The sequence below is a fragment of the Mesoplodon bidens genome (genome assembly GCF_964165515.1).
Source record: "Mesoplodon bidens genome assembly, chromosome: 6".
In the NCBI taxonomy this organism is placed as follows: domain Eukaryota; kingdom Metazoa; phylum Chordata; class Mammalia; order Artiodactyla; family Ziphiidae; genus Mesoplodon; species Mesoplodon bidens.
The window spans coordinates 95,228,251-95,253,172 of NC_138162.1; the positions used below are offsets into that span (position 1 = coordinate 95,228,251).

Consider the following 24,922-nt stretch of genomic DNA (forward strand, 5'->3'; position numbering starts at 1 on the left):
CTTTACATACCACCTATTACTATTAAGTATTATTCATATGGTACAATTTGGGGAAAATAAATTCAAGAGAATTAAATCAGTTGCAGTAGGTTAAGGACCATGTGAGTAGAGAAGTAATTAAGGCCAAGCTAAGACACTTCTTTTCCCAAAAGATGGAATTACAAACGAAAGAAAAATAATGCAGTAGTTTAAGGAGGAACAAAATTGATTTAGGAAAACTTTAGTTTTAGTGACTTCAGGTGATTTTCTAAAAGTATTATATTTGTTTCATGAATTCAGTGATCATTTTTATTGTAGTATTTGGGAGGAAATAAGGATAGATGGTCATTGAGATTTTTTTTTTCTACCTTGAAGTCCTTAATAAACCCAGTAAGTTGTAGTAATTCATTTGTTTCCAAACTTTAATGGATTTCAAGTGGGTAGTATTTTGTATTTACCATAAAATGGGATTGTGGCAGAAGCTTTAATGCAGTTTTGGTTGCTTATGATTTTTATTAGTGATTTGTCTTTTGCAAACATATAACCAAAAATGGTTAACAGCTGTGGGATGAAAAACACAAACATTAAATACAGGAACTTAATTGCAGTGGTTTCAGGAATCATTTCCAGTATTTAAAAAATTTTGCTGTCTTTTCTTTTTAGAAAAGGTTAATTTAGCTACTTTAAGCTTCTCTATTCAGATCATAGACTAATCTATTTGTTTAGATGATTCTAACCTTAGCACTAACCTTATAATTTAATTTAATTTCAAGAACTGTATTCTTACAATTTCAGTGAACATTTCACTTCTACTTATGTTCTTATAAGTGGCATGATGTCACAATTTTATTTTTATGATATATTGTAGAAAAATGAATTTAAAAAAAGAAAGAAAAATGAATTTTATTTATTAAAACTATTAGAACTTCAGAACATTTAATTGTAGGATGATTATCATTGTTAGGTATTCTTCTGTTTTTAAAGGACTTCTTATTCTTTAATTTTTCGTGCAGTAAATTATTGTCCAGTGTTAACAGTTATTCATGTTTCATGAATCTTTATGGTTTACAAAGCATTTTCACATATACTTTTATTATTCAGTTCTTATAGCAACTTATTTGATCAGTATTCTCATGCCTACCCTTTACAGATGAGAAGACAGGTTCAAAGAGATTGTGATTTGCCCAAGACTATAAGTGGAACTGGACTCTGTATGTTTTTCCAACTCAGAGCTCTGTATCCCTGGGCTCTTTCTGTTACATCACTACTGGTGCTATTATTTTAATCACACTTTAATCTTGCCCCTACAGTTTTACCAAACAAAAATACTAACTATTTTGTTTCAGGTTTCCAAATTTGTGTCAGAATTTAGAAATTAAGTAAATTTTCTATAAAACAGTAGTTCTCAACCAGCTGCAATTTGGCTCCACCCGTTCCACCGGGACATTGGCGTTTTGGGGAGAAATTGTTGATTGTCACACTGTGGGGCCGGCGTGCAAGTGCTGCTGGCATCTAGTGAGGAGAGACCAGGGAGCTGCCAGACATTCTGCAAAGGACAGGATAGCACTCCCCACAGAGAATGATCCAGCCTAGAGTGTCAGCAGTGCCAGAGTTGGGGAACCTCACTGTGAAGAAGAAGACCTATTTACGCATTCTTGACTTGGATATCCAGACCCTCCACCCCATTTTACATATCTGTAAGGTACTGCTCTCCCCAAAATTATTTAAAGTCTAGTTTTTGAGGTGGTTTACCATAAAGGTTATTATCTTTCATGGCACAGGTATAATTTGGGATATTTCGGTACTATTATTAAGGATAAGCATTAACACTTTACTAAAAATGTTGTAGTGAAGATATAAGAGTTTTATGAAAAGTAGTTTATGTTCCTGAATGGGAGAAGAAAAATGAAACCAAAGCAAAATATTTTATTTCAAACCAATATTTTAATGTTTTCCTTACTTTCTCGTTTTACTTATGTTGAACACCAACAAAAATATACGTTAAGTACTCTTAATTTTTATACAGAGCTGTGCATTCCGTTTAATGCCCTGCCTATTCAGTTATACCAGGTGTGTTTTTCAGAGTTATCCAGTTTGGGCATATTTAAGGAGACGGTTTGGTGTAGGGTTGATAGTATCCAGTCTCTTCCAATGAAGGTCTTGCAAAGGGACCTCTCAAAACCATTCCTTAGCATTGAGGTGACAGTGTTGTATAACCTAACACTTGACACCCTGTTAAAAGCTTATAATAACTGTGATAGTAAAAAGGGTGCGATTTTATATAAGCACTCACTATGCATTTCTACAGAGGTTTTATAATTAGGTAATAATAGTTAAAAAGAAAAGCTTGTGCTACAGCTTGGGAAAAAAGCTGTTTATGAATAGCATCTGTTGCGTTGGTAATAAACACTTACTGAAGGCTTTATTATAAGGAGTTTTAAACATAAAGACAGTAAGGCTCTAAGGCATGAGAATTTGAATAAGATTATATCAAACCATACTTCAACATTATTAGAAATATTACAGTAATACCCAAGTTTTTAAAGACAGAATAAGGATAACATACTCTTTATATAACCGTACTTGTCAGTTTTCTTTTTCTAATAGCAAATGAAAGAGCACAAAGTTTGTTAAGTCAAGCATTCCATTTACAGTACAGTTCTTTTTTAAATGCACTTGATAACAAAGTGTTAAATACTGAATGTCTTATCTTTTGTTACTGAGAAAGAACATTCAAGCATGAGATTTATGCAAAATCATTTATATGTAAAAGGAAACTGCAACAGGTACTTATTTCCTTTAATCCTGTTGTATCGATAGTTTTTGCAAAATTCTGTTGAAATTTTTTGTCGTACAGTAAGTCAGTGGACTTAACACATGGGAATAGATATTTTGCTTATGTGCATAATACCACCATTTTAAATAGAGTTCAAGTATTCCAAATGTAACAATGTTTGAATTTTACATTAAGTGGATGTCACTAATTACTAATTATTACTTCCTGAAGTTCCCAAGCTGAACACTCATTCTGCTCAAAACACAACGAAATGTTGCAGGTTGTACTTCCCAATACTTCACTGGGTTGTTGAATAAACTTATTGCACTGTATAAAGACTTCTTCATCTTTGGCACTGCTGGGCAGAAGTCATTCACTCCCACTTTTGTAATTGAATTAGAATGAAGGAAGATTATCTGTTGTAGTGGGAAAAGAGTGGATTAAAAATACATGATAAATGTAAAGAGAAGATATTCTGCTGTAGTCAGCATTTGTTCATGGGTTTGTCTCTTTATTTTACCCTGATTTGAATACATTTTGCTTAAAGTATATGTGCCCGTTTATGCCTGTTAAATACTTATTACAAGGATGCAGGCTCCTGTGTTACATACAGAAGTGCTCTATGTGTGAAGTGTGACGTAGGACTCATGCCAGTGCCCAGGGCACACTGCCTGGTCAGCACATGCCACTCTCCTCTGTCTCTGTCTCTCTCTGTCTCTATCTCTCTGTCTCTATACACACACACACACACTCACGCACACACGTATAGGTGTGTGCCTGTGTGTGTGTATGGTTACTTCAGTGCCATATTTACAATAATGTATTTTAAAAGTATTAGAAATGAGCAGAAGAATGAAATTTAATGCTCTAAGAATGACTTGCAATATGAATGTGAAGAATTTTTAGCCAGCATTTTCTGTGATCAAAGGGAGAAGTGTAGAGCTGCTTTTTGGTAAATTTTATAGAAAAATATGTCTATCGACACCTTAAATATGTATCTGTAATACAACATCAATAGTTGAATTTTTATTTGCTCCAATGGATAAAATACAATTTTATAGGCTGAGTATGTGTCTTATTAAATTATTACTCAGAAAGAATGGACAATATAGGACCTTCCCTTCCTTCCCTTTAACAGCCCTTAAAATTTCTTCTTTGGATTTTTTTGGCAACTGAGATTTCTGGGAAGTAAAAACAATCTACTTAATTAACAGTGTTTTGGCATATTAGGAAGAAGGAGGCTTTTGCTGGCAAGGCTAAGATACCAGTTCTAGCCGTTGTTACCTCTAGATTTTGCCTTGGTGAGATTGATCTGAGCCAGTCGTGAGAACCGTAGGCACTGCTAAAACCTCTAGTTTTCTGTTGGAGTCCCTTCCGCCCTCTATTGATCTTGGAGATTTTGTGACAGATGCATTATATGGTTTCCTGGCAGCCCAGCAGCAGTGCAAGATGTAGTTTCCACAGCATTGACCTCACTGAGAATGGGGAACAGTGCTGGACATGAGTGTGTTTGCTTTGTGGACATCCATTGAATTGTATCCTTATGACTATGTGTTATAATTCTGTTCATTTTTTAAAATGCTAGCAATAGTATGGATAGATTTAAGACACCCAGAAGCTGGGATCAGCGTTGTGGAGTAAAGTACTCAAAGACTGGACAGCTTGAGGGAGGAAAGACTCTGGTCATGCTCACTGGTTAAATAAACATTTAAACGCAGCATTTGAAAAAATCGAAGCAAAAGTCATAATCTTGAAATGAGCATCTGCCTATATAGCACATCCATTCTGATGGCTTCTATTTCACAGGCTTCTATTTGTGTAGTGAACAGAACTTGTTTAAAGAAAAATTAGAAAGAAATCTAGAAGCAAATGGCTCAAGGCCCAGTTTTGTTCTCAATGTGTTTTTCCTTGGAAGATGAGAAATTGTATATCAAGGAAAGCACATGAGAAAAATGGACTAAGGTGACATGAGATTAAGTAGGGATTCTTAATTTGAGGTCCACAGATGGGAATCAGGAGGATCTGTGAAACTCCTAAAATTATGTGAAAATGTTGTCTCATTTTTGTTCTTGGGAATATCTAGAGCTTTATCAGATTTTCCAACAATTCTGTGGCCCCTCCCAGCTAGTCAAGAGTTGCCAGATTAGAAGGAAAACTTTTCTAGTAATGAAGAACAAGAAATGTGCACCCTTAATGCTCCAAATACTGACTTTTGATTATATATTCTGGCCTGAGTTTTTAAAAAGCATGCACACTTCTAATGTGGCACCACACTGATAGTGAAAATACCTGGGACTTCATCCACATGCTCTGCCTTTGTGAAATGTTTCCAGAATGAAAGGTTATATAATTCTACTTGATTTCCTCCTGACCGGTCCTGCCTTTACATAGCCACTGCCACCCCCAGAAACCTGAAATTAGCTGCGTCCGTACCTTCACCACAATGGGCTTAGCAGTTTCAGTAGAAGAAACAGAGGGATGGAAATGGGTACCTGAGCGTTTTAGCTGATATCTCAATAGAAACTGGTATTCTAACGCTGTCCTTGGCATAAAACACCTCGGCCAACCTGGAGGGTCTTTAGGGTGTGAATTACCATTGCTACTTGATGGGTCTTTGCTCCAGATACTAATATGTTTCATAAAAAACAAAGAAAAGTACTAATATCTGCAAAACACAAGTAGAATGTTTTACCTGGAGGTATTTCAACTCTTGTAATCCTGAGGGGATTTTTTTCAGTTTATTTTTTTCCAAGTGTATTTCTCTCACACGTGGTATGTTAGCAAGACTTCCATTTTCGATATCTGTGATTCTGTTGTTTCCTAGACCCAGCCTAAAAATGACATAAAATGCATCAACTCTTGAGCAGATGGTATGATACACTTAGCTGCAGACACCACAACTGAGTTAGAAATATTTGTATATATGTTCAGAGAAAGGTATTTCATGGTTTCCTTTAATAACCTATTTCAAGATGTAACAGCCCTCTCCTCCACTGTCAGAAAATTTTCTGTCTAACCTATATGCAAAAAAAGGGACATTTGGAAAGTGTCCCTTTTCTCATTCCACTTGCTCTCCCTCTTCCATTACTGAGACAGAATGATAGCAGTTCCTTCTAGTTTTCCCTTAATTTTATGTCCCTGTACACATTCTCCAAGAAGTTTCATTAATATCTTCATCATATGGACTACCACTTCCAAGTTAGGATTTGGGGGATGTTTACCTTTGCAGATCTTTGTATCGTTTAAAATCCTCTAGTTCCACAGTTGAAATTTTATTATAATCTAAATGTAGCTCCAGTAAAGTTGAAGGTAGTTCTAGCGATAAGAAAAGACATATGTATGTTAGATCAGGCTAAGACCAAGCCCTATCGATTAGTTGTTTACTTGTTAAGTTTCACATTATAGGCTTAGGCAGTTTTGGGGGAATCTGCTTTTTTTTAACTTTTTATTATGGAAAATTTCAAACATATACAAAAATAGAAACTAGTATTATGAGACACCATGCTGTTGCCCATCTTCAACAGTTATCTCCATTTTTCCAGTCTTGTTTCATCTACGCCAATAGTTATTTATTATTGATTTGTTTATTGACTTGTTTTTATTTATTCATTTATTTTTTTGCTGGAGTACTTAAAATCAAATTTCACACACATAATGTCATTTCACCTGTAAAGACTTCACTAGACATCTCTAACCCATAAGGTCATCTTTTTTTCCCCTTACATAACCATCATGTTAGTATCACATCTAACAAAATTAGCAACAATTCTTCAATCATCTAATATTCCTCTCCCTAATGATCTCAGATGTATTGTTTTACAGTTGACTTGTTCAGGTCAGGATCCAAATAAAGTTTACAGGATATATTTGGGGCTTATATCTCTTTAAATCTCTTCTTCTATTACTCTTTCCTTTTTCTCCTTCTTCTGTTGATTTGTTTCAGATATTAATTTGCTTGAGATACTCCTTTGTAGATTGGGCTGTTGGCCTCCACATAATATAGTTTATCATGGTTTCTAGCCCCCTTATTTCTTATGACCTGTAGTAGATATAGAGACCAGATTAGATTCAGCAAGTCACTCTTTCATCTGACGGTCTTTGCACTCATTCATTGATTACTGCTACCTAGATTTATTATTTCATTCAGAATGGGAAAATGGTGATTTTCTGATTTTGTCATTCGTTATTCATTTATTAGGTGAGACTGTTCTCTAAAGAATTTTCTTTCATTAATTAATTACTTACTTTATAATACAGTTTTTATAGGAAAAGCAGCATAAACGCTTGATTTTTTTTCAAGTAATGAATTAGTGCAATGCCCAGAGGTGACCAATGAATTTTTTTTATATCATTATGAACATATGGATTTTTTCCCTGTTTGATATGTTTGATCCACTGCAGGATTTATTCTTTTCAATTAGTAGTAGTTTCTGCATAAATTAAGAGAAGCATCTTCAGTGCCACCTGGCACATGGCAGGTACCTTGTGAATGTTTGCACCTTCTCATCTCACACCTTCATGTTCTGACCCCAGCCCTCCCCAGATTAACTGAAACTGGAATGAAAGAGACTAACCAGAAAATTCAGTCAGATCTCATTTTATTAATCCTACACATAAGATACTATTTTTTCAGTCAAAAGTTCTTGTTAGCTAGCTAGGAAATACATTCATTTTTCAACTCGTGCTAAAACATTTCCTTATTTTATTAGTAGTAAAGACTGTTGAAGGTAAGTTCTATCTTCAAAGACCTTAAACACTAATTGAGCAAGTCTATCATGTATACAAAAATCACTAGAAAAATATTATAGAGTGTGCCAGTCTATTCTAGAATATGCTGTAGCAAGTCAAAGACAAGAAATCTCTGTGCATGTTGAGTCAGGAAAACTTGGAAGAGGGTTTGTAGAATTTAAGGGAACTGTCCTCATGGATTTGGGTAGCTCAGTGACTGCCAACAGATATAGCATACTTTCATACAGATATTTCTACACCTACCCTATCTTCAAACAGGTCTCTCCTCCCCTCAACACAATACTATTGTGTAACAGAATTTTCCAGATGAATAGGAAGGAAAACAGTTTCACTCTTCTTATGTTAACTTGTCAGGTCTGGTAAGAACCCTCTGGACCTCGGCCTGATTCATCCTGTCACAATGGGTAGTGATGATTGAATTATAACATTTGGGCAGTCAGCCTTAATATTTGAGCAAATAAGTCATAAAAACAAAAAACTGGCTTTTGAATGTCATGAGGATCTTAAAGCAGTAGTTATGTAAATTTGGAGATTTGAAATTTAAATGTCCAAAGACATAAAATGTTCCTTTAGACTTTGGAAGAATCTTGAGAATTTCACGAGGAGTTAAAACTTCATTTTTAAGATACACTTTGAAACTTGAAGAGAATTACTCTCAGGATGTTTTGTAGTATAAGAAAGCTGCTGACGTAAGTATAAAGAGCGATGATAACTGCGGGACCTCAGAGCCACAGCTCGGGGGTGGCGCCCTACTCTTCTGCTCCAGTAGATCCTCTTATCCTCTCCTGTCCTCTTCCTCTTGCCCCTCACTCTATGTCAGCTTCCAGCTTATGAAAGGGATTTTATTTAACTTGTTAGGCACAGTATGTATTTTTGTTGTTGTTCTAAAGATTAGAAGGTAACTATAATATTTTATGTTTCTTGTAGAAAAACAGCCATCTCCTTGAAACCTAAATTAAGGTTGTTTTTAATTGTGTAGTTCTGAATTAAACTGATTTTTTCTATACTAAAAGAAATTGTCTTTCTACTTTTACTTTAGATGATTTTCCTCCTAAATGAAAGATTAATAATAGCAGCTTTACTTAATTAATAATAGCAGCTTTGCTGGGTCTTTTAAACTATCAGCATGTATTTGTTCTGTTAATCTTCTGGATCATCTGAGTAGTAGAAAAGGGGTTATGGTAAAATAGAAGAAAACAGGTTATTGCTGCTTTTACTATGGATACTGAAAGACAGGGCTGTTTGAAAGGAAACTGTGTTATTAATCATAGGGGTTATTTCTGATCCAGGTGTTAGCATAGAAGAGAGAACTTGTCAGGGAGGAGGAAGGTGTGACCTTGAGCATGGGTTTGGAGAAAGGCAAATCCAATCTAGTTAATCATCAGTCTGGGAGCTTAGAAGTAATGCATTAGAAAACTGGTCCAGTAGCAAACTTAAGAAGCATTTTACTTTGAGGCACCAGCTTCAGCTCATATGATAAAGAGCACAGTGCTCACTCTGTTATTGCTTATGTCAGGAGAGAGCATTTACTATGTGCCCAGCATTGTCTTCAGACCTTTCTGTGCATCAGCCCATTAATCTGCACAGCACCCCTGTGTAAGAAAAATGAGGTATAGAGTGCCTTGCCCAGAGTATACACCTATCCCTGCCAGAGCCAGCGTCTGCCCCAATCCCTCCTCACAAGCCCCACCCTGAACCACTGCTGCAAGGCTGGGAGAAAGGTCTCTGGCCCTGTGCTTCTTCCTCTGCTTTCTTCTCTACAGCATTCTCACCTCTAACAGACACTTCACAGAATGACAAGTATAGATGAGTAAATGTTAGGAAAGAGACAGAAAATAAAAAGTTCTTTGCTTCTTAATGTTTGTTCGTACTGGGAAAAAAAGATTCTGGTTTCATACTGTCAAAAAAAGAAAAAAGAATTACATATGGCTCTTGATGTGTACATGAGAAAACACTAAATTTCATACTACGCTGACCAGATACACTGGTAAAAAGAATTCTAATTGCAGTGTGGTTTTGACAGTGTGTACACTTTACAACCTTACATTTAATGGTCATTTTAAAATGACAATTCAATAAATACTGTATAAATACAAACCTTTAGGAACTGAGGTCAGTTTTGCTTCTGCAATTCTGATATGAAACACTGTTACCCCTTCAAATGCCCCTGGTTCAATCCCATTGTTATCAAGAGGGTTTGCACTCATTTCTGTGGGGGGAAATTATATAATTTAGCATACATATGTTGTATGTGAAGGAAACTCACAATGCAGAGATGCACGTCCCAAGAAAATTCTAAGAAGTGTGAGCATTATCGTTCACTCTCCTTCACTCAGTATATCTGTTTCTGTGTCTATCTACTCTCCTTTCTGTCAGTCTCAGAAAAAGACTGCTTTGTGTTACATAGGCTGGAATATATAACAGCTTTACTATTTTGCTTTGAATTACTAAGTCAGTAACTTACTTATCACTCTTTTCCAACCATGATCATAATCAAGGTTTCGTTATAGTAATGTAACATAAGAAAAAAGACCATCCTTCATATAATTCAAAACCTTTGTGTTTTCCAGTGTACATTTATTTATTTGTCACCTAAACTTTTAAAATTGTAAGTCAGTTAGAAATTGCTTGATTAACAGAAATATAACTGAGGAATGCCAGAAAGTGAAGCTATTTGGTTAAGTGCCAGGCACTTGGTTGAATTAAATGAGTAAATAAATGAATGAGAATATTGGTTAGGAATTTTGAATGGATATAGTAGGGGAAGATGGCATGGTTATACCATGGGTGTTAGAAGTAAAATAGTGTGTAGAATTGGAAGTATACAGTAAAAACGCCTTAGCTGAATAATCTTCAAAGCAGAAAATGAAAAGTTAGATGTACATTCCAAATAATATCTGAATTAATGTTGTAGGTTGTATTTGAGTAGTTTTTACAATACATTAAAAATGATACCTTTAAATTAAATAAGAATAACAGATTTTAACCAATTAAGTGCAGTCAGAAAACAGAAACCACACTAAGGGATTCTTGAGAGTGCAGAGTGCATGTGTATTTGTATTGTAAAAGGTGTATTTCTTTAAGTGCTATAAATTTTGTTTGATACTTTCATTGATTTATGAATGGCTCATCTAGGTACAGCTTACTAGATTCAAAAAATTAATTTTGGAAATTATCAGTCCTAAAGTTGTTAATGATGATAAAGATCTCTACATCTGCATATTGCTTATAATTTTAAAATGTTCCATTCATTTGCAAAAACTTACCTAGCACATGTAAAGAGTTCATTCCTTTGAATGTCTCCTTTTGTATTTTCCTAACTTTATTGTCATGAATTCTGAGTTCTGCTAACGATTTGGGAAGATTAAGTGGTATTTCACTTAGTTGATTGTGGGACAGATATAGCCTTCGCAACTTCTTTGTGGTTTGAAAGGCTTTGGGGTGAATCTTTGTTAGTTTGTTGTTGTTCAGAATCAAAGCCTAGACAAAGCATAAAAAGTTACACCATATCAGGAAGTGGATTTGATTTACCAGTATTCTACAGTGATTAGTCACTCATGGAAATCAATGCAAATTATGTCATTCATATACTTTATTAACCATGTAAATAATTCTCCAGCCCAATCTAAGCTTAAAAAAAGAAAAATTTACTACTGAGTTGGAACAGTGCAAAGCTTTAACGATTGGTTTCACACCTTTGGTTTGTCTTTGAGTAGGTGACACATGTTTAAGGCTCCCCTCTCCCATTTCTCTTCATGGAAGTGATGGATAGTATTATCTTTATCTTATTTTTTTAAATTAATTAATTTATTTATTTGGCTGAGTTGGGTCTTTGTTGCTGCGCGGGGGCTCTCTGTAGTTGCAGCGAGTGGGGGCTACTCTTCGTTGTGGCGCGTGGGCCTCCCATTGCGGTGGCCTCTCTTGTTGCGGAGCACGGGCTCTAGGGCACAGGCTTCAGTAGTTGTGGCTCGCGGCCTCCAGAGCGCAGGCTCAGTAGTTGTGGCGCACAGGCTTAGTTGCTCTGCGGCATGTGGGTTCTTCCCGGACCAGGGCTCGAACCCATGTCCCCTGCATTGGCAGGCGGATTCTTAACCACTGCGCCACCAGGGAAGCCCTCTTTATCTTATCTTAAAAGCTATTCACTCTACAAAATTAACTTCAGTACACAACAAATACATTTTTGCATGATTTTATCTACCCTTAAAACCTCACCTCTGTCTTGTTTACTAACGTTTACCATTTTCCCCAGAATAGAGGCCTGTAAGAATAAACTCTTACAAAGTGCCCTCAGCATTCTGGCATATTTTAGACACTGAGGAAATGGTAGTACTTTCTGAAGAATGACTCAACCTCTTCTCAGTTCTGTGACTATTTCTCAGTGCGGCGTGGCAGCACTCTTCAGAGAAGACACAACCCCAGAGAGTGAAAGTGCTTAATGCAGCCTGAATCTTTGTTCCCCACAGCCAAGCCCTTTGCGACATGTTGAGGGTTCTGACTGCAGCCATCTTGATCTGCTGGGGTGCGGAACTTCAGAACCAAAACTGGGAAAATCCTTGGTAACCAGGGCTTGCCACTCACCTAGTAACTATTTTCAAAACGTGCCAGATTTTGCAGAAACAATTTTCAATGTTTCACAAGGGCAATGGCATTCCTAGGACTTTTTATTCCTCTCTGCTAATCTGGATCCTCTCATTCTTTCAGGGAGCAGCTCTAGATTATTTTCTTTTATGATTTTTGTCCCCAGTTCCATTCTACGACAATCTTCCCGTCGTTTCCAGAATGACTTAATATACGCCTTTCTGGTATTATTCACATTGTTGCTGTTTCACAGAAGAAATACAAGTACTTCTGCAGTTAAACTCCCCTTACTTATTATGTTTACTGGTTTCACCATAGGCCCTTAGTGTCTCCTTTTTCTTACCTTCCTTTCAGACACATCACTACTTTTAACAATTTCAACTGAGATAGGTTAAGCCTAGAAGAATTTAAAATACATCTTGTTACCACTGGTCAAATATACTCCTTTCTGTGTGTGCCGCACACCCCATGTCTGTGACAGTGTGGAATCAGGCTCTCCCTCAAACCCAATTTCAAATAGAATTAGAAATTTTACCTGCTAAAATCTAGAGGCTCAAAATGCTAAACAGAAAAATAAGAATCTTTTAAATCTCAGAAAATTTAAATATTAATGAGTAGAGTAAGGAAAAGTTCTTTTTCATCTTTAGAGATCTAGAAAAAGAGCCATACCAGTATATTTAGTCAATTATGTTATATCGCACGTGCTGCTGTTAGAGCTTTGTGGGTTTGGGTACTGCTTTTCTTACATTGTACACTAATGACTTCCTGAAAATAATCAGTTTTATTATTTTAGTGTATAATGACTATGATTACCTAAATAGAACCTAAATAGATCATAAGGACCACTTATTTGAATTCTTAGCCCGCTGCCTTTCCACCTGGCTGTTATTCAGTAAACATCAGTTGAATTAAATTATTGATTGAATTAAATCTATAATTTTTCATTAGCTAGACCACTGCTGAATAACGGGGATTTTGTCACTCATCATACACAGAAAAGTAAGACTTGTTTACACAGACACAGATACAAGCAATCATTTTAGCAGTGACAGAGATTTTCACTTAAATATCTGCATGTATTCTTACATAAAGTGAGATGAGTCCTTTAAAATCATTTTCTTTGATTTCCATAATTTTATTGTTTTGAAGGTCAACCATTCGGGTGTCAAATGGAATATTGCTTGGGACAGAGGACAAACCTGAGAAATAAACAAACACGTTGCATATATGTTATATGCTAAAGATGAAATTGCTGATATGATAGAAATGTGCTTTTTAAAAAAATTCATGGTTACCATTAAGTAATAGATGACTCAACATGTAACAGATGACAAAAACATTGTTCTTTGGAAAGGCCTAAAGATCTTATCAAGTAACTTTATTTTTACAAGGTATCTAGCTGGTTCTGGCTATCACCGTTCAGTCTGCTGCAAGGTGACATTAAATGGAGCTAAGTTGGGGGGTTCTAATATGACTGCGAGGAGGAGACCTACAGCTGAGGCACAGCTTCTGCTGATGCACTTTTGACTAAAGAATATTAACATTCTTTGCAGATTTTCAGGCAGCTGTAGTGCTAAATTGGAGCCTGTGGGTTTTGATCATTTTAAGAAGCATCAACATGTAGAAAGTTGTGCTTAGAAAATAGATAAATTATTTTCGTGTACACTATCAAAGACTTTACTACCCATTTCCTTTAATAATGAGCCCCTCTAATTAGTCGTAAATTATTTGATTTACGGAAACTTATTCATCCATAACATATAATTAACATCTAGGTGTGTAGTATACCTTTACTGAATTTATCACCCACAGCCTTAGCTCTTTTTGAGCTGTGTACTCTAGTAATAGCTTTCTTTTCTCTCATCTCAGCAGCTGCATCTTCCTTTTTGTGTAGGTACTCAGTAAATGTTAATTACATTATTTGAAGACTTAAGTGTGTTTTTCCTCTCTTAAAGAAGCAGAAAATTGCCAGGAGCTGTATGTGGCGCATTTCTTCCTTACTTTCCTTGCTTTCCCTAAATGGCTGAACACGTGCACCTCTGATTGTTGTCGGACATTCCATATGGTATTTATGCTTGAGGAGCATGGGGCTTTCTTGGTTTTCCCCAACATTTTATTTTTGAAATGTTCAAACATACAGAAAAGTTTAAAGAATTTTACAGTGAAAATTCATATTCCTTTTTCTCCCATCAACATTTTACTGTACTGTACTTACTGTCCATCCATCAATTTATCTTTTTTATGTATTTTAAAGTGAGTTTTAGATATTACTACGCTTTTAGTGGAGCCATCCTTACTCCTGAAGAGTAGTATAATAATCAATAGCCCCAAATTGAAGAATTCAATATTGAAATACTGTGAATATCAACATTTCACTTGACAGCCCTCAATACTTTGCCCTTTCTGCTTTAAAATTGACAATTCTTTTAAGAAGTTTGACATAGATGGAAAGGGGGGAAAGGGGGTAACTTGATGGGTTACCGAGGTATAACAGCAGTTTTGTTAGGAGATTACTTTGGTTTTAGAAAACGAAGTGGAAGTTCTTATAGGAAGGTAGAGGTTCTGCAGACAGGATCTAGTAACATAAACTTCGACAAACCTTCCCCTACCCTACCCCTGATGAATATGGAAGCTCTGAAAAAAATTTCATTTCCTGAGGGAAAAAGATTGTTAAGTGTCCTTTTCATCTTCAGTTGTCATGGGGGACCACTCTATGCTGCTAACAGTGCTGTGTCATTTTAAAGGTATGTGTCATACTATTACAGATATTCTTGGGTGAATTTTATTAGATTTTTTTCAAAGCTAAATATTCAAGAGACCATGTAAGTAAAACACTATTTGCAACCAACTGTCTGTCATGAGGCAGTTTGGTCTTTCTCAGTTCCTTGAAGACAGTCACATACTGGAGCAGAGCTATGCAGTGTTTCCTTCAAGGTCTTTAAGTTGAAGTAGATGACCTTGTGCTTGAGTGAACACAAAGGCCATCACTCAAGGATGGTGTGTGCTAAAGGTGAACATCTCCTTAGTCAAAGTCTTACCCAGAACCAACCCAGTTTACATCCAGCAGTATCAAAGTAGATAGATACATTTTTATCCTGATCTTTGTTTAGCAAATTGTTTTCTCAGGCTTCAACTCTACAAATTGATAGTAAAGTTTTTTCCTGCCTGGGATGCAGCTTAAAAACGACAGTACCAAAAGAAAAAAAAAAGACCTTCCGATACTCCCTAATCTAACCTTTTCTCACACCAGGGTCTGTTTCAGCTTCTACATTTCTCCTTCCTGCCACTCTTCCCACAGTCATTCTTGCCTGTGCTTCCAGACCAGCAAACGTTGTTTGCATCCTGTCATCTCTTTCTCACAAGAATGTCAAAGGTAAAGCTTAAAACCCATTTTTTCCTGGCCTGTATATTCCATTAAGACTTTACCAGCGATTCTAGCTCATAATAATATCCTCATTTTTGGATGTTTTTTGTTCACCTTTCTCACTATGTCCCATAATAACACATTTTTTTAAAGTCTCTGGAGTTCACTGTAACAAGCGTTGGCAATTGCCACGAATGCTGTGGCAGGAGGAAATGAATCTAAAGCTTTCAGAGGCACTGTCTGCTCATATGCGCTCTGGAAGTGGCCTTAATGGGCCTCGAGGTCCAGAATGGGAGGTGTGTGCCATACTTTTGGTTTCCCACAGTGGGTCAGGTCTGAGCCATCTCCTCTTTTGCAAATAGCTGAGTACAACAATTCTTGATGTGCATTCCTGTTACACCTCTCCCTGAGTATGCCCTTCTATTTGAGAGCACCTTCATTAGAAGTATTAAAAGAATAAAATACTCACCAGAGAATTACACATTTTTAAGAGACTTTAGAAAGTGGTTTTTAGTTCAGCCATTTATTTTCTAGATAGTTTTAAACCCAAACCATTCAAAACAAATAGAGCATTGTCTTTAAAGTGTCTAGATTAGAGAGTTCACAAACTCTATAACCTATTTATTGTTCTGGATGGGCAACTTATTTTGGTAGAATTTTGCTGGGAAGCACAGTTTCAACCAGCTGACACTCTATGCGATGAAACCACAGTGACATCCATTCTCTCTAAAGGAAATTAAAATGTAATACTGATTCAAATTTGGGAAGAGAAGGAAATGTTCTGTATATGAAATTTCCATTGTTTTCCTCTGATTTTCTGGATTTTAAAAATAAGTTTGGATGTACTTTGGGGTTTGTTACACTTTTCAAAAATTTAAGTGAAAAATGCCTTTACAATCAGCTGATTTTTGAAATTTCAGTGAGGTCTTTTCCCTATCCTTTAAATTTTGTCAAAATGACATTATTCTACAAAACAAGTTGACCTGTGTCCTTACCTAGATCAGAACAGTGTACAACTCTCGAGTAGCATTGGCATCCAAACGGACATGTTGGAAACAGATCGAATGGGAAGAATGGGTTAATTGGCTCTCTTGTTGGGAAAAGAGAGTTGTTAGCATCACTATCACCTTCGTCTTCCATGTCCTTCAGCATCATATTCTTCAGTGTCAGGTACGAAGGGTGAAATAAGGGTTTGGCAGAGCACAAAGTCAAGAACGCTAGGAGCACATACTCCTTCATGTCGTCCTGTGTAGGGGACCAATCTAGAACTAAGTAGACATTGAGGATTAAGTTAAAGTTTAAATAAATACAGTTCCTGCTGCTGTACATTTCTCAGAGCTGGCAAGAGTACAGTGAAATGGCATTCTAATTTATTACTAGTGTGAGAGTAAGTTTATTAAAAGTTTTTGGAAAGCAGTCCAGCAATATGCATTGGAAGCTTTATAAATATCTTTATTTTTCATCTAGCCGTTCTACTTTTGGCATCTAGTCTCAGGAAACAATTCTAATGTGCATAAAGGTGTTCATCAGAGAATCATATATAATAGCAAAAACATTAAAGATAATACTAATGGTTAAAGAGAAATAGTAAAATAAAATAGGGTATATTTATTCCATGAAATACTTTGGAACCCACAAAATGTTTACAAAGATATTTAAAAATATGAAAAACTGTTTTTTGAAATAAAAGAAAATATAAAAAATCTATACATGGTATACTTACATACACACACAAAACCTGGCACAAATATACCTAATTGATGATAATATCTGGATGGTAGAGTCATGAATTACTTGTGTCTTTTTTTTTCTTTAATTTCTATACTGAGCAATAAGAACTACATTTATACTTAGGAAACTAATAAAGGCTTTTAAAAACAAAAGCATATTATCATACCTGACTATTTATTCCTGAAATCCTTCCATTGCCTTAATATCTATGTCACTTTTAAAGTAAAATCCTTCATGTCCCCTTAGTACATCTGGAAGTTTTCTTTAACTTCTCTCCCACCATCCTCCCCAGCCTCACTCTCAGAGTTGGTTACTTTTTCCACAGTGTTATTGGATTTCTTCCTTCCAATCTGTTCCATTATCTAATACCTGATCCAAAGCATCTGAGGTCCAGGCTATTCTTTTTTACTGATCTTTCCACTGAGTCCCTTTTGTTTAGTTTTTTTGCAGGGGGCGGGGGGCATAGGGTGCTTTCAGTTGTATTTTTTAAAGCCCACACAAAACTGGAATGTACGAGTGAGAACCTTCTGAGAATAGATTGGTTGTCATCTGATGGGGGATATTCCTACAGGTATGTTTACATATCATGGTTTCTTAACCATCAACTGTGAAACATACATTCTTTGTAATTTTCAAAAATTGTAAGCATTATGATATCATCTAAAACAGGCTTATGCCTGTCTTCCCTTTGGGGCATGCAGTTAGCTTCACATAATGCCCATTAGTGAGTCTGTATCCTGGCAGGAGGGAGTCCACACCCAGCCAGGTCATCCAGCAGTGTAGCTGTCCTGCTACGCCTGAGCACCAGATAGCACCTTAGCCACAGAGGGCTTCTAGAGTCAGTCAGAATTGGTCCAGCCTCAGGAAGACCTGGCCTTCCAAATCCTTGAATTATGCCAGCTTCTTACAGTTTTCTAGAACCCAGAAATCAGCTTTAATATCTCTCCACAGCCTTGCTTTTTTTTGGACTTAAGAATCAGAAATGAACTAACTTAATTAAAATATTCATTTATATATCTTTTAATCATCAGAGAAGGGTTTTTTTTAAAAAAAAACCCTACTGTCATCAGTGATTAACCTGATAACTAACATTATTTAACTCTTAGAAATCTATATGGCAACAAGTACATTTTGCCCACTGGGCGGCTGGACATGACCAGCCTTATCAGGTTTCCCTATGAGAACTCACACTCAATTGTGCTAGGAAAGGGGAGATTACAGGACACAGAACAGAAAAGATTTTTATATTTTTATAATCTTATTCTGAATCCCACTTCAGAACCAGTTCTGTCCTTCCATCTCTACACTGCCTTGTGGAATTGTCAATTCAGTTTATTCTAGATACGTCTCTCACATTAACCAGGAGGCCTGAGAGGTGCAAAGAGCTTCAGTGGCTTCCCCAAGGCCACATAACCAAATTGAACTGGAAATTGAGTTAGAGCTCATGTGTCCCAACCCATTCTTTGCATCTTCTGCTGCAACCCACACAGGAGCACTCTCTTTTATCTTCTTTTATCTAGTGGCCTCTGTCATCTCCTCCTTTCCAGCCAGTCCACATGTTGCCGTCCTGTGTACATCTGTACATAAAGGAGTGCACTCACAGCTTTCGGAGGGTGGAAATGGGAGTGGTTGTGTGATCAGATTTGTGTGGTACAGAGAGAGATTGTGCTGGCAACTCAAGGGCCAGCAGCTTCTGTCAGCCGGCCCTGGGGACAGGCAGGTTACTATTCCAGTCACCCTGGAATCCTGGCACAGGCACCTGGTTTTGGTCAACTAGGCTTCATTTCCGTCATCACTTTGGCACGTCATTTCTGCTTCTTAGCTGCCTGCCTAACTATGCTCCATTATGTTTCTTGACCGTAGGCTTCTTTGTGGTTCCTGGCTCCTTAATGCTTGGTGCCCTGCCTTGCCTTGACTTCCACAATTCTCATTCTTGAGCTAGCTAATTTAGCTCTTGGTCCTTAGCAAAACCAAAGCTTGTCTCTGGTACCAATTTATTCTTTAAGATTGTTCTGCATCGCAGCTCTATCTTCTAGGTCTGTAGCTGCCCCTGACCTTATTTGACCTTGGTAGAGAGGTTAATGAATTAAATGTCATTTAAGGTCATGTCTCTGGCTTTCTTTGAGCTTGCTGGAGTTTTTCATTGGGCATTTATCAAGTACCCACTGTGTACCAGGCACAGGGTTAGGATACATAATCCATGAAGTAGAACATGTTTGGATGTTCAATGGACATGCTTCTCCCTATCCACTTCTCCCACGCTTCCTTGCTCAAAAAACAACCACAGCCCCTAATTTGCTACTCTCAGGTAAGTGTGGGATTGTTGTAAAAGTTAATACTTGAATGTCAGGTACACTAATAGGAAAACTTAAAAATAAATGCTCAAGTTAGTAAATAGAACTAAACTGTGGGTGGTCAGTGCTGGCTGTGTACACTCTGGCTCTAACATTTTGGAAGAATCTCCAGATGTGTGGTCCCCAGACTCTGAAAATAAAATTCTTCACCATAAGTTTGTATACTCCTCATAAACTGTGTACTCCTCATAAATCTCAGTTTACTATTTGAGACCAATAGAAATAAAGACATCTATAAAATATACATACATGAAAAAAAGGTTGAAATAGAATACACAAGCCTAATAAGAGGGATAGTGGGCTTATGGGTGAAGGATTATCTTCTTGTCTATGTCTATTTTTAAAATTATTATTTTGCTTTTTAAATATTTTAAATAGCAATCTGCAAGAAAATTGTCTTTGCTCTGGTCCTCCATATACTTTTGCCTTTTCTTACCACTTCTAGAAACATTAGACAGTACAGTTAAAGGTTTCCCATTCACTGCCCCCTCAAAGTTCAACCAACAGTGCCTACCTTCAAAATAGTCTGGAGCCACACTTTCTTGAGGGCTAGCACCATTTACTCTGGTCCATGGGAGATAAAAGAGTTTTAATAAAAAGTTATTTTTGAGTTGGTTGGTTGTTTGAGTTTCATTCTTTTTGTAGAAACTTAGAGATAAATAGGCTGTAGCTTCCCCGTCTAGACCAGAAAAATCTATGTAATGCATAATATACCAGAAATATAGACCTAAGACAACGGTAAAACTTTAAAGAATACATATAACAAGAGGCATATGTTAGAGATCCAAAGTGGGAAGCCAGGATGCAATGTCTCGGCTTTCCCTGTAGCCTGGCAGCAGGGCCAGGGACTTGCCTTCACTCCTGCAAACCCCATTTCCTGCTGCAGTCATGTTGCCCTATGATGTAGGAGAGCCCTGGAGCGGGGTGCGGGCTGCGATGAGGGGGAGGAGAGCAGTTGTGACAGACTTAGAGGGACACTGGCATGAGGAGCCGAGCTGGGAGGAGACACAGAAGATCAGCGCTCAGGTGAAAGAGAGGAAGAAAGCCAAGCATGAGGGAGGGGGCTTATTTCTCCTACATGGACCCTCCAAAAGGGCTGCTGGTCAGCCTACCTGTGGGGTCAGGAGGAGCATCAGCCAGTGTCCCTCCCTTCCTCTCTCTTCTTTCTTACACTGATAAGCTACAGGAGTTCCTCCCTGCCTTAGATAAGATGGTGACTCTGGCCTGCTATGTTAGGCCGTGGCTTGTCTATGGTCGTTGGCAAGCTTTCCAGTTGCTGGCTGGTGGGGGCAGCCACCAGTCATGCCCTTCTGGACCCTTCCCTGGTGAGTGAGAGAGGAGACATGTGGAAGCAGGAAATGTCATTTAGCTGAAACTCCCTCCCAGTGTTGAAGTTTCCTCCAGAACATTGTGGACCAGATGGTGTGTCTGCTCTCTGATTGCATGACTCCAGTGAGAGGACTCAGGGAGCACACCTCCTCAGGAGGTATCCAGTTCCACTGCTGTCCATCTGTGGTTGACAGGAAATTCTTTATATTGAGACCAAAAATGCCTTCTGTCACATTCTTCTCTCTGTGCTACTTCTGTCTTCTGTTAGTTATATGAAATTAACCTGATCTTTTTGCATTCTCTTATCCTGTTTACTTGAAAAGTCAGGAGAACCTTGATTCCATGAGGAATTAACCATTTATTCCCTTCATTTGAGATGGCAAAGCCTTGATAAAAAAAACAAGTGATTATAGACCCCAAACCTTGCCCTATTCTAGTTAAGCAATTTTTTATCAGTAGAAAAATATTGGAATGTCCAAGAGGGAACACTAAATAGCAATGTTTTTTCCCCATTATTCAGAGAGTGTAGAGAATATTGTTTCTCATTTAAATGATGACTCTTAGTTGTTTGTCTTATTTTTAAATTTTGTGTGTGTTAATATGGCTCAAGCTCTTACTTGTTTAGTTTTGGCAGTATTTAGATTGTTATTTTGAAAAGCTTTAAAAATGTTTATGTCTTGTTCCCAAGAAAGCTCAGTATTTCCCTGATTTAGACATTTTGCCAGTTTCTTACTCATGGAAAACTTCGAAGTTTGGTTTCAAGTTTCTCTTACTCTGAATAATTTTTGAAATATTATTTCAGTGCTACTGTTATTACTAAGCCATGGCACATTAGAGCCAGGAGAGGCCTTTGAGACTTTGCTACCATGCCCTTTTTTATAGCAGAAGAAGCCGAAGCCGGCCTCCTCACTGCTGCATTGTCCACCCTTCTGCTTGGTCTCCTCTAAATGGGTCTTATTCCCACAGTGACTTCCAGACAGTAACCAGACTCTCCTCGGAGAGGATGGGGTGAGAGGCTTGGCCACATTCTTAGGACTGGAAATGTAGCTTGAGAAGTGTCTTTCTGAATTTACATAAGCTCCTATTTTCTGCTTAAATGTTCCACAAACTTGAATGGAAAATTTGTCTAAGTGAAATGGTATTTCCTCTCAGACACTATTATTAGGAAAATAAGTCACTGTGCTTTTAAATCCTATGCTTAAAGTTCTGCTTGGCTGAAACTCCTCTTGATTCACAAGTACCAATAATAGTTTTCAGTATATAAATGTGATATAACATGCTCCGTGTATTCGCAGAAGGAATCCAGACTAAATTCTGGTGCAGTCAAGGCGCAGCCTTGTAAATGGACAAGTAAGTTAAACTTTGGCAACTTATTCACAGTACCTTTTTGTCATGGAAACTGATACTTTTAAAGCCTATGATTTCCTTAAAGAAATACTTAACTTTACCTTGAAAGTATAAATAGCAACTGATTGAAGAACTTGCTGGCTGCTTTTCCTTTTATATGTTTTGTCCTTCATCAGTTTTTCAATGCATCTAGCAACCTAGCTACTGTCTTTAAAGACAAAAAACTCCTACCTCTTCATTTTTTCTATTGTTTCCTATGCTTCCTTAAAACTTGTGCTTGTAAAGTTAATCTCTTTTGTCTCAAACCTCAGATCAGATTTCTGAATATTCTTTTTTAATTAAGTAGTTGTAACAGAAGACTGTATATCCTCAATTCTTTCCACCACTACCCTATATGGCTAAATACTAAAAACATCAAGATGCTTTTACACGTGTGTGGGCTTATGATTTTTTTTTTAAACAACTCGATTCTTGGTGGGATTTTTTAATTCTTTATCTTTAGAGAGATATAGACCCCCTCAGATTCTTTGTGACTTAATCCTATATACCATGTGGCTACTGTTTATGGCTGCCACACCTCCAAATAAGTTAACAAGAAAGAATGCTGTGCTGTATTAGATTATGAGGGAGTAGAATATCAAATACATTGTTTAATTTGTTAAAATCTAATATTAAATAAAAGAGGGAATAGAATATCAAATACATTGTTTAATTTGTTAAAATCTAATATTAAATTAAAAATTTACTTTGGGAGGGAACAAAGGAAATCTTTGTTTTACACTCTGACTGGATTTTGTGAAAAGAAGTTTCTAATCTTTCACATTGAATATAGGGCTAATTAAACTATTGCTGATAAATATTCTTTCTTAGAGTTATATGGATCTCCATTTTAACTGTCCAGTGTCATTTCATCACATAAGAATAAGGAATACATTTATCAAGGCAAAATATGAATATTCAAATATGTAAGTAAAAACATTTGAATAACTCGTATATTTTTAAAATACCTTAGAAAATATCATAGTTTCACATTTTGAAAAAAATCTTTTACTGCTTTCACTTAATGTATTTGTAATATCCCCAAGCTTTCCTATCATTCATTATTAAGGTAATGTTATTTTCTTAAAAGAACATATTCACAAGATATTTGTTTAAATGATTTTAAAAATCAATCATGTTAACTTTTATGGTAAAGTATAATGACAGGTTATCATTTAGCTATTTAAAAAAGTCACAATTATGTTGAAAGTAAATCCATTATATGTAAAACATAAAAGCTGGAGTAATTTTAGATATGTATTTAAGTGCTATTTTTTAAGAAATTATACAGATAAGCTTTAAACTATATTATAGAATTTACAAGCATTTATGTTAATAACATTAATGTCCCCTTAGTATTGATTAAAACAATTGTACACTAGTACATGAAGAAAAGACATGAAAACATACCTTGTAAGAAGAGAGTAAGTTCTCTTGAAAGTAGAATTTTCCACCATGTACTACTTATCTATAACATAAATGTTCTCAGCTACTATTTAAGGAGAAAATATGAGAAGGTATTACATTTAAAAGAAAACCACCCTTCTGCAGAGCCTGGTGTGGCTGCACCCTGGGTGACACTGGAATAAACTGCTTCCACAGATTAGCCCATGTTAGTACTGAGAAGCAAGATTAAAACTTGTTACTGCTCATGTGTTTTCCATCACTGTTTGTATCGTAGCCAAGACTTCTAGCTAAACTCTAGACGTCTACTGGAAGATTCTGAAGAAAAAAAAGAGAGAGTTTAATAATTCATGGCAACTGGCCATTGAAAATGCACTCAAAGCCATTCAAGAAATACCTGATTTGAAAAAAATATGAAATTCTTAAATGAATGAATACTTATAAGTTACAAATTTTAAAATCACTCACTCTATATAGACTAACAAAATATTTATCAGTTTTAGGAAGGAATACTGAAAGAGTACATTATTGAAATGTAAACCCAATCTCCAGATGTACCTAAGAAAGGAGCCATGCTGTTAATTTTCTTCTGATGTCTGAAGCTGTTACATCAAGCATACATCTCAAGAATTTCTTTAAAAGCTTTTGGCCCTGCCACAGGCATGTCAGGGGAACTGCAGACCAGGCCCTATACAATGCTTCTGGTCCCAGCCTATATGCTGTGATACAGACATTGATGCAAGGATACAGGTGAAGCCTGCTTGGACTTTCACTTTTCAAGAGAATATCACCTATGACCACATAGCATTTAGGGAGGACATGGGAGCAGGAAGACAACATTCACAATTAGGCCTGAGAGGATGCCCAATTCCCACATCAATTAAGACATCATCCTTCAAGAGGACATTTTTCTAAGTACTAGGTAACGCCAAACTAGCATCTTCATAACGTGCAGATTTAGGGGGCAGCCTGTTGGCAAAGCGTGTTTCCAGTAGTTTAGCAGAGTCTGGTCTCTCCTGACACAAAGAATCTGACTGTCGTTTGCTCCTGATTCCCAGAGAAATGGCACATGTTGAAGCAAGCCATAGAAAAAGTACTGTGCCTCCGATGTGCAGGACACCCAGCCCGCACTTAAATAAAATATACTTCTGTGGCCCTCACATCCGACAGTCCCATATGCTGGCCTCTGCAGAGCTTTAGGCCTGCCCTGGGTGCAGCACCTGAGGTTTGGCAGGCCTCCTGTTTGGTTATAATGCTCATGTTCCCATTTAT

General features: G+C 36.8%; 2 protein-coding genes across 5 annotated transcripts in view; one reads left to right on the forward strand and one right to left on the reverse strand.

Moving 5' to 3' along the window:
* The window catches only part of CENPP (centromere protein P), a 231,964-nt gene that overhangs the window by 102,858 nt on the left and 104,184 nt on the right, over nucleotides 1–24,922 (forward strand). The window lies entirely within an intron of this gene.
* On the reverse strand, nucleotides 1,904–23,878 carry ASPN (asporin). 3 transcript variants are annotated; one of them, XM_081238016.1, is made up of 9 exons: nucleotides 23,657–23,877; nucleotides 20,046–20,095; nucleotides 16,442–16,714; nucleotides 13,169–13,281; nucleotides 10,771–10,984; nucleotides 9,603–9,713; nucleotides 5,977–6,070; nucleotides 5,448–5,586; nucleotides 1,904–3,171 (listed from the first exon to the last, which is right to left on the reverse strand). In XM_081238016.1, exons 1-9 carry the CDS (start codon nucleotides 23,701–23,703, stop codon nucleotides 2,974–2,976), a joined length of 1,239 nt encoding a protein of 412 aa, XP_081094142.1. In that variant the 5' UTR covers nucleotides 23,704–23,877; the 3' UTR covers nucleotides 1,904–2,973. The 3 variants fall into 3 exon arrangements, with proteins under 3 accessions (XP_081094142.1, XP_081094143.1, XP_081094144.1); XM_081238017.1 differs by lacking the exon at nucleotides 20,046–20,095; XM_081238018.1 differs by lacking the exons at nucleotides 1,904–3,171; nucleotides 5,448–5,586; nucleotides 5,977–6,070 and adding an exon at nucleotides 6,169–6,794 and having other exon boundaries at nucleotides 23,657–23,878.

What these genes read in the sequence shown, in the direction of transcription:
- ASPN (XM_081238016.1), bottom strand. Translation starts at nt 23,703, where the DNA reads ATGGTGGAAAATTCTACTTTCAAGAGAACTTACTCTCTTCTTACAAG. An exon ending in GAACTCTTTACATGTGCTAG is followed by an intron (nt 9,714 to 10,770) that starts GTAAGTTTTTGC and finishes TTCCCCCCACAG; the next exon opens with AAATGAGTGCAAACCCTCTT. An exon ending in CGATACAAAGATCTGCAAAG is followed by an intron (nt 5,587 to 5,976) that starts GTAAACATCCCC and finishes TGTCATTTTTAG; the next exon opens with GCTGGGTCTAGGAAACAACA.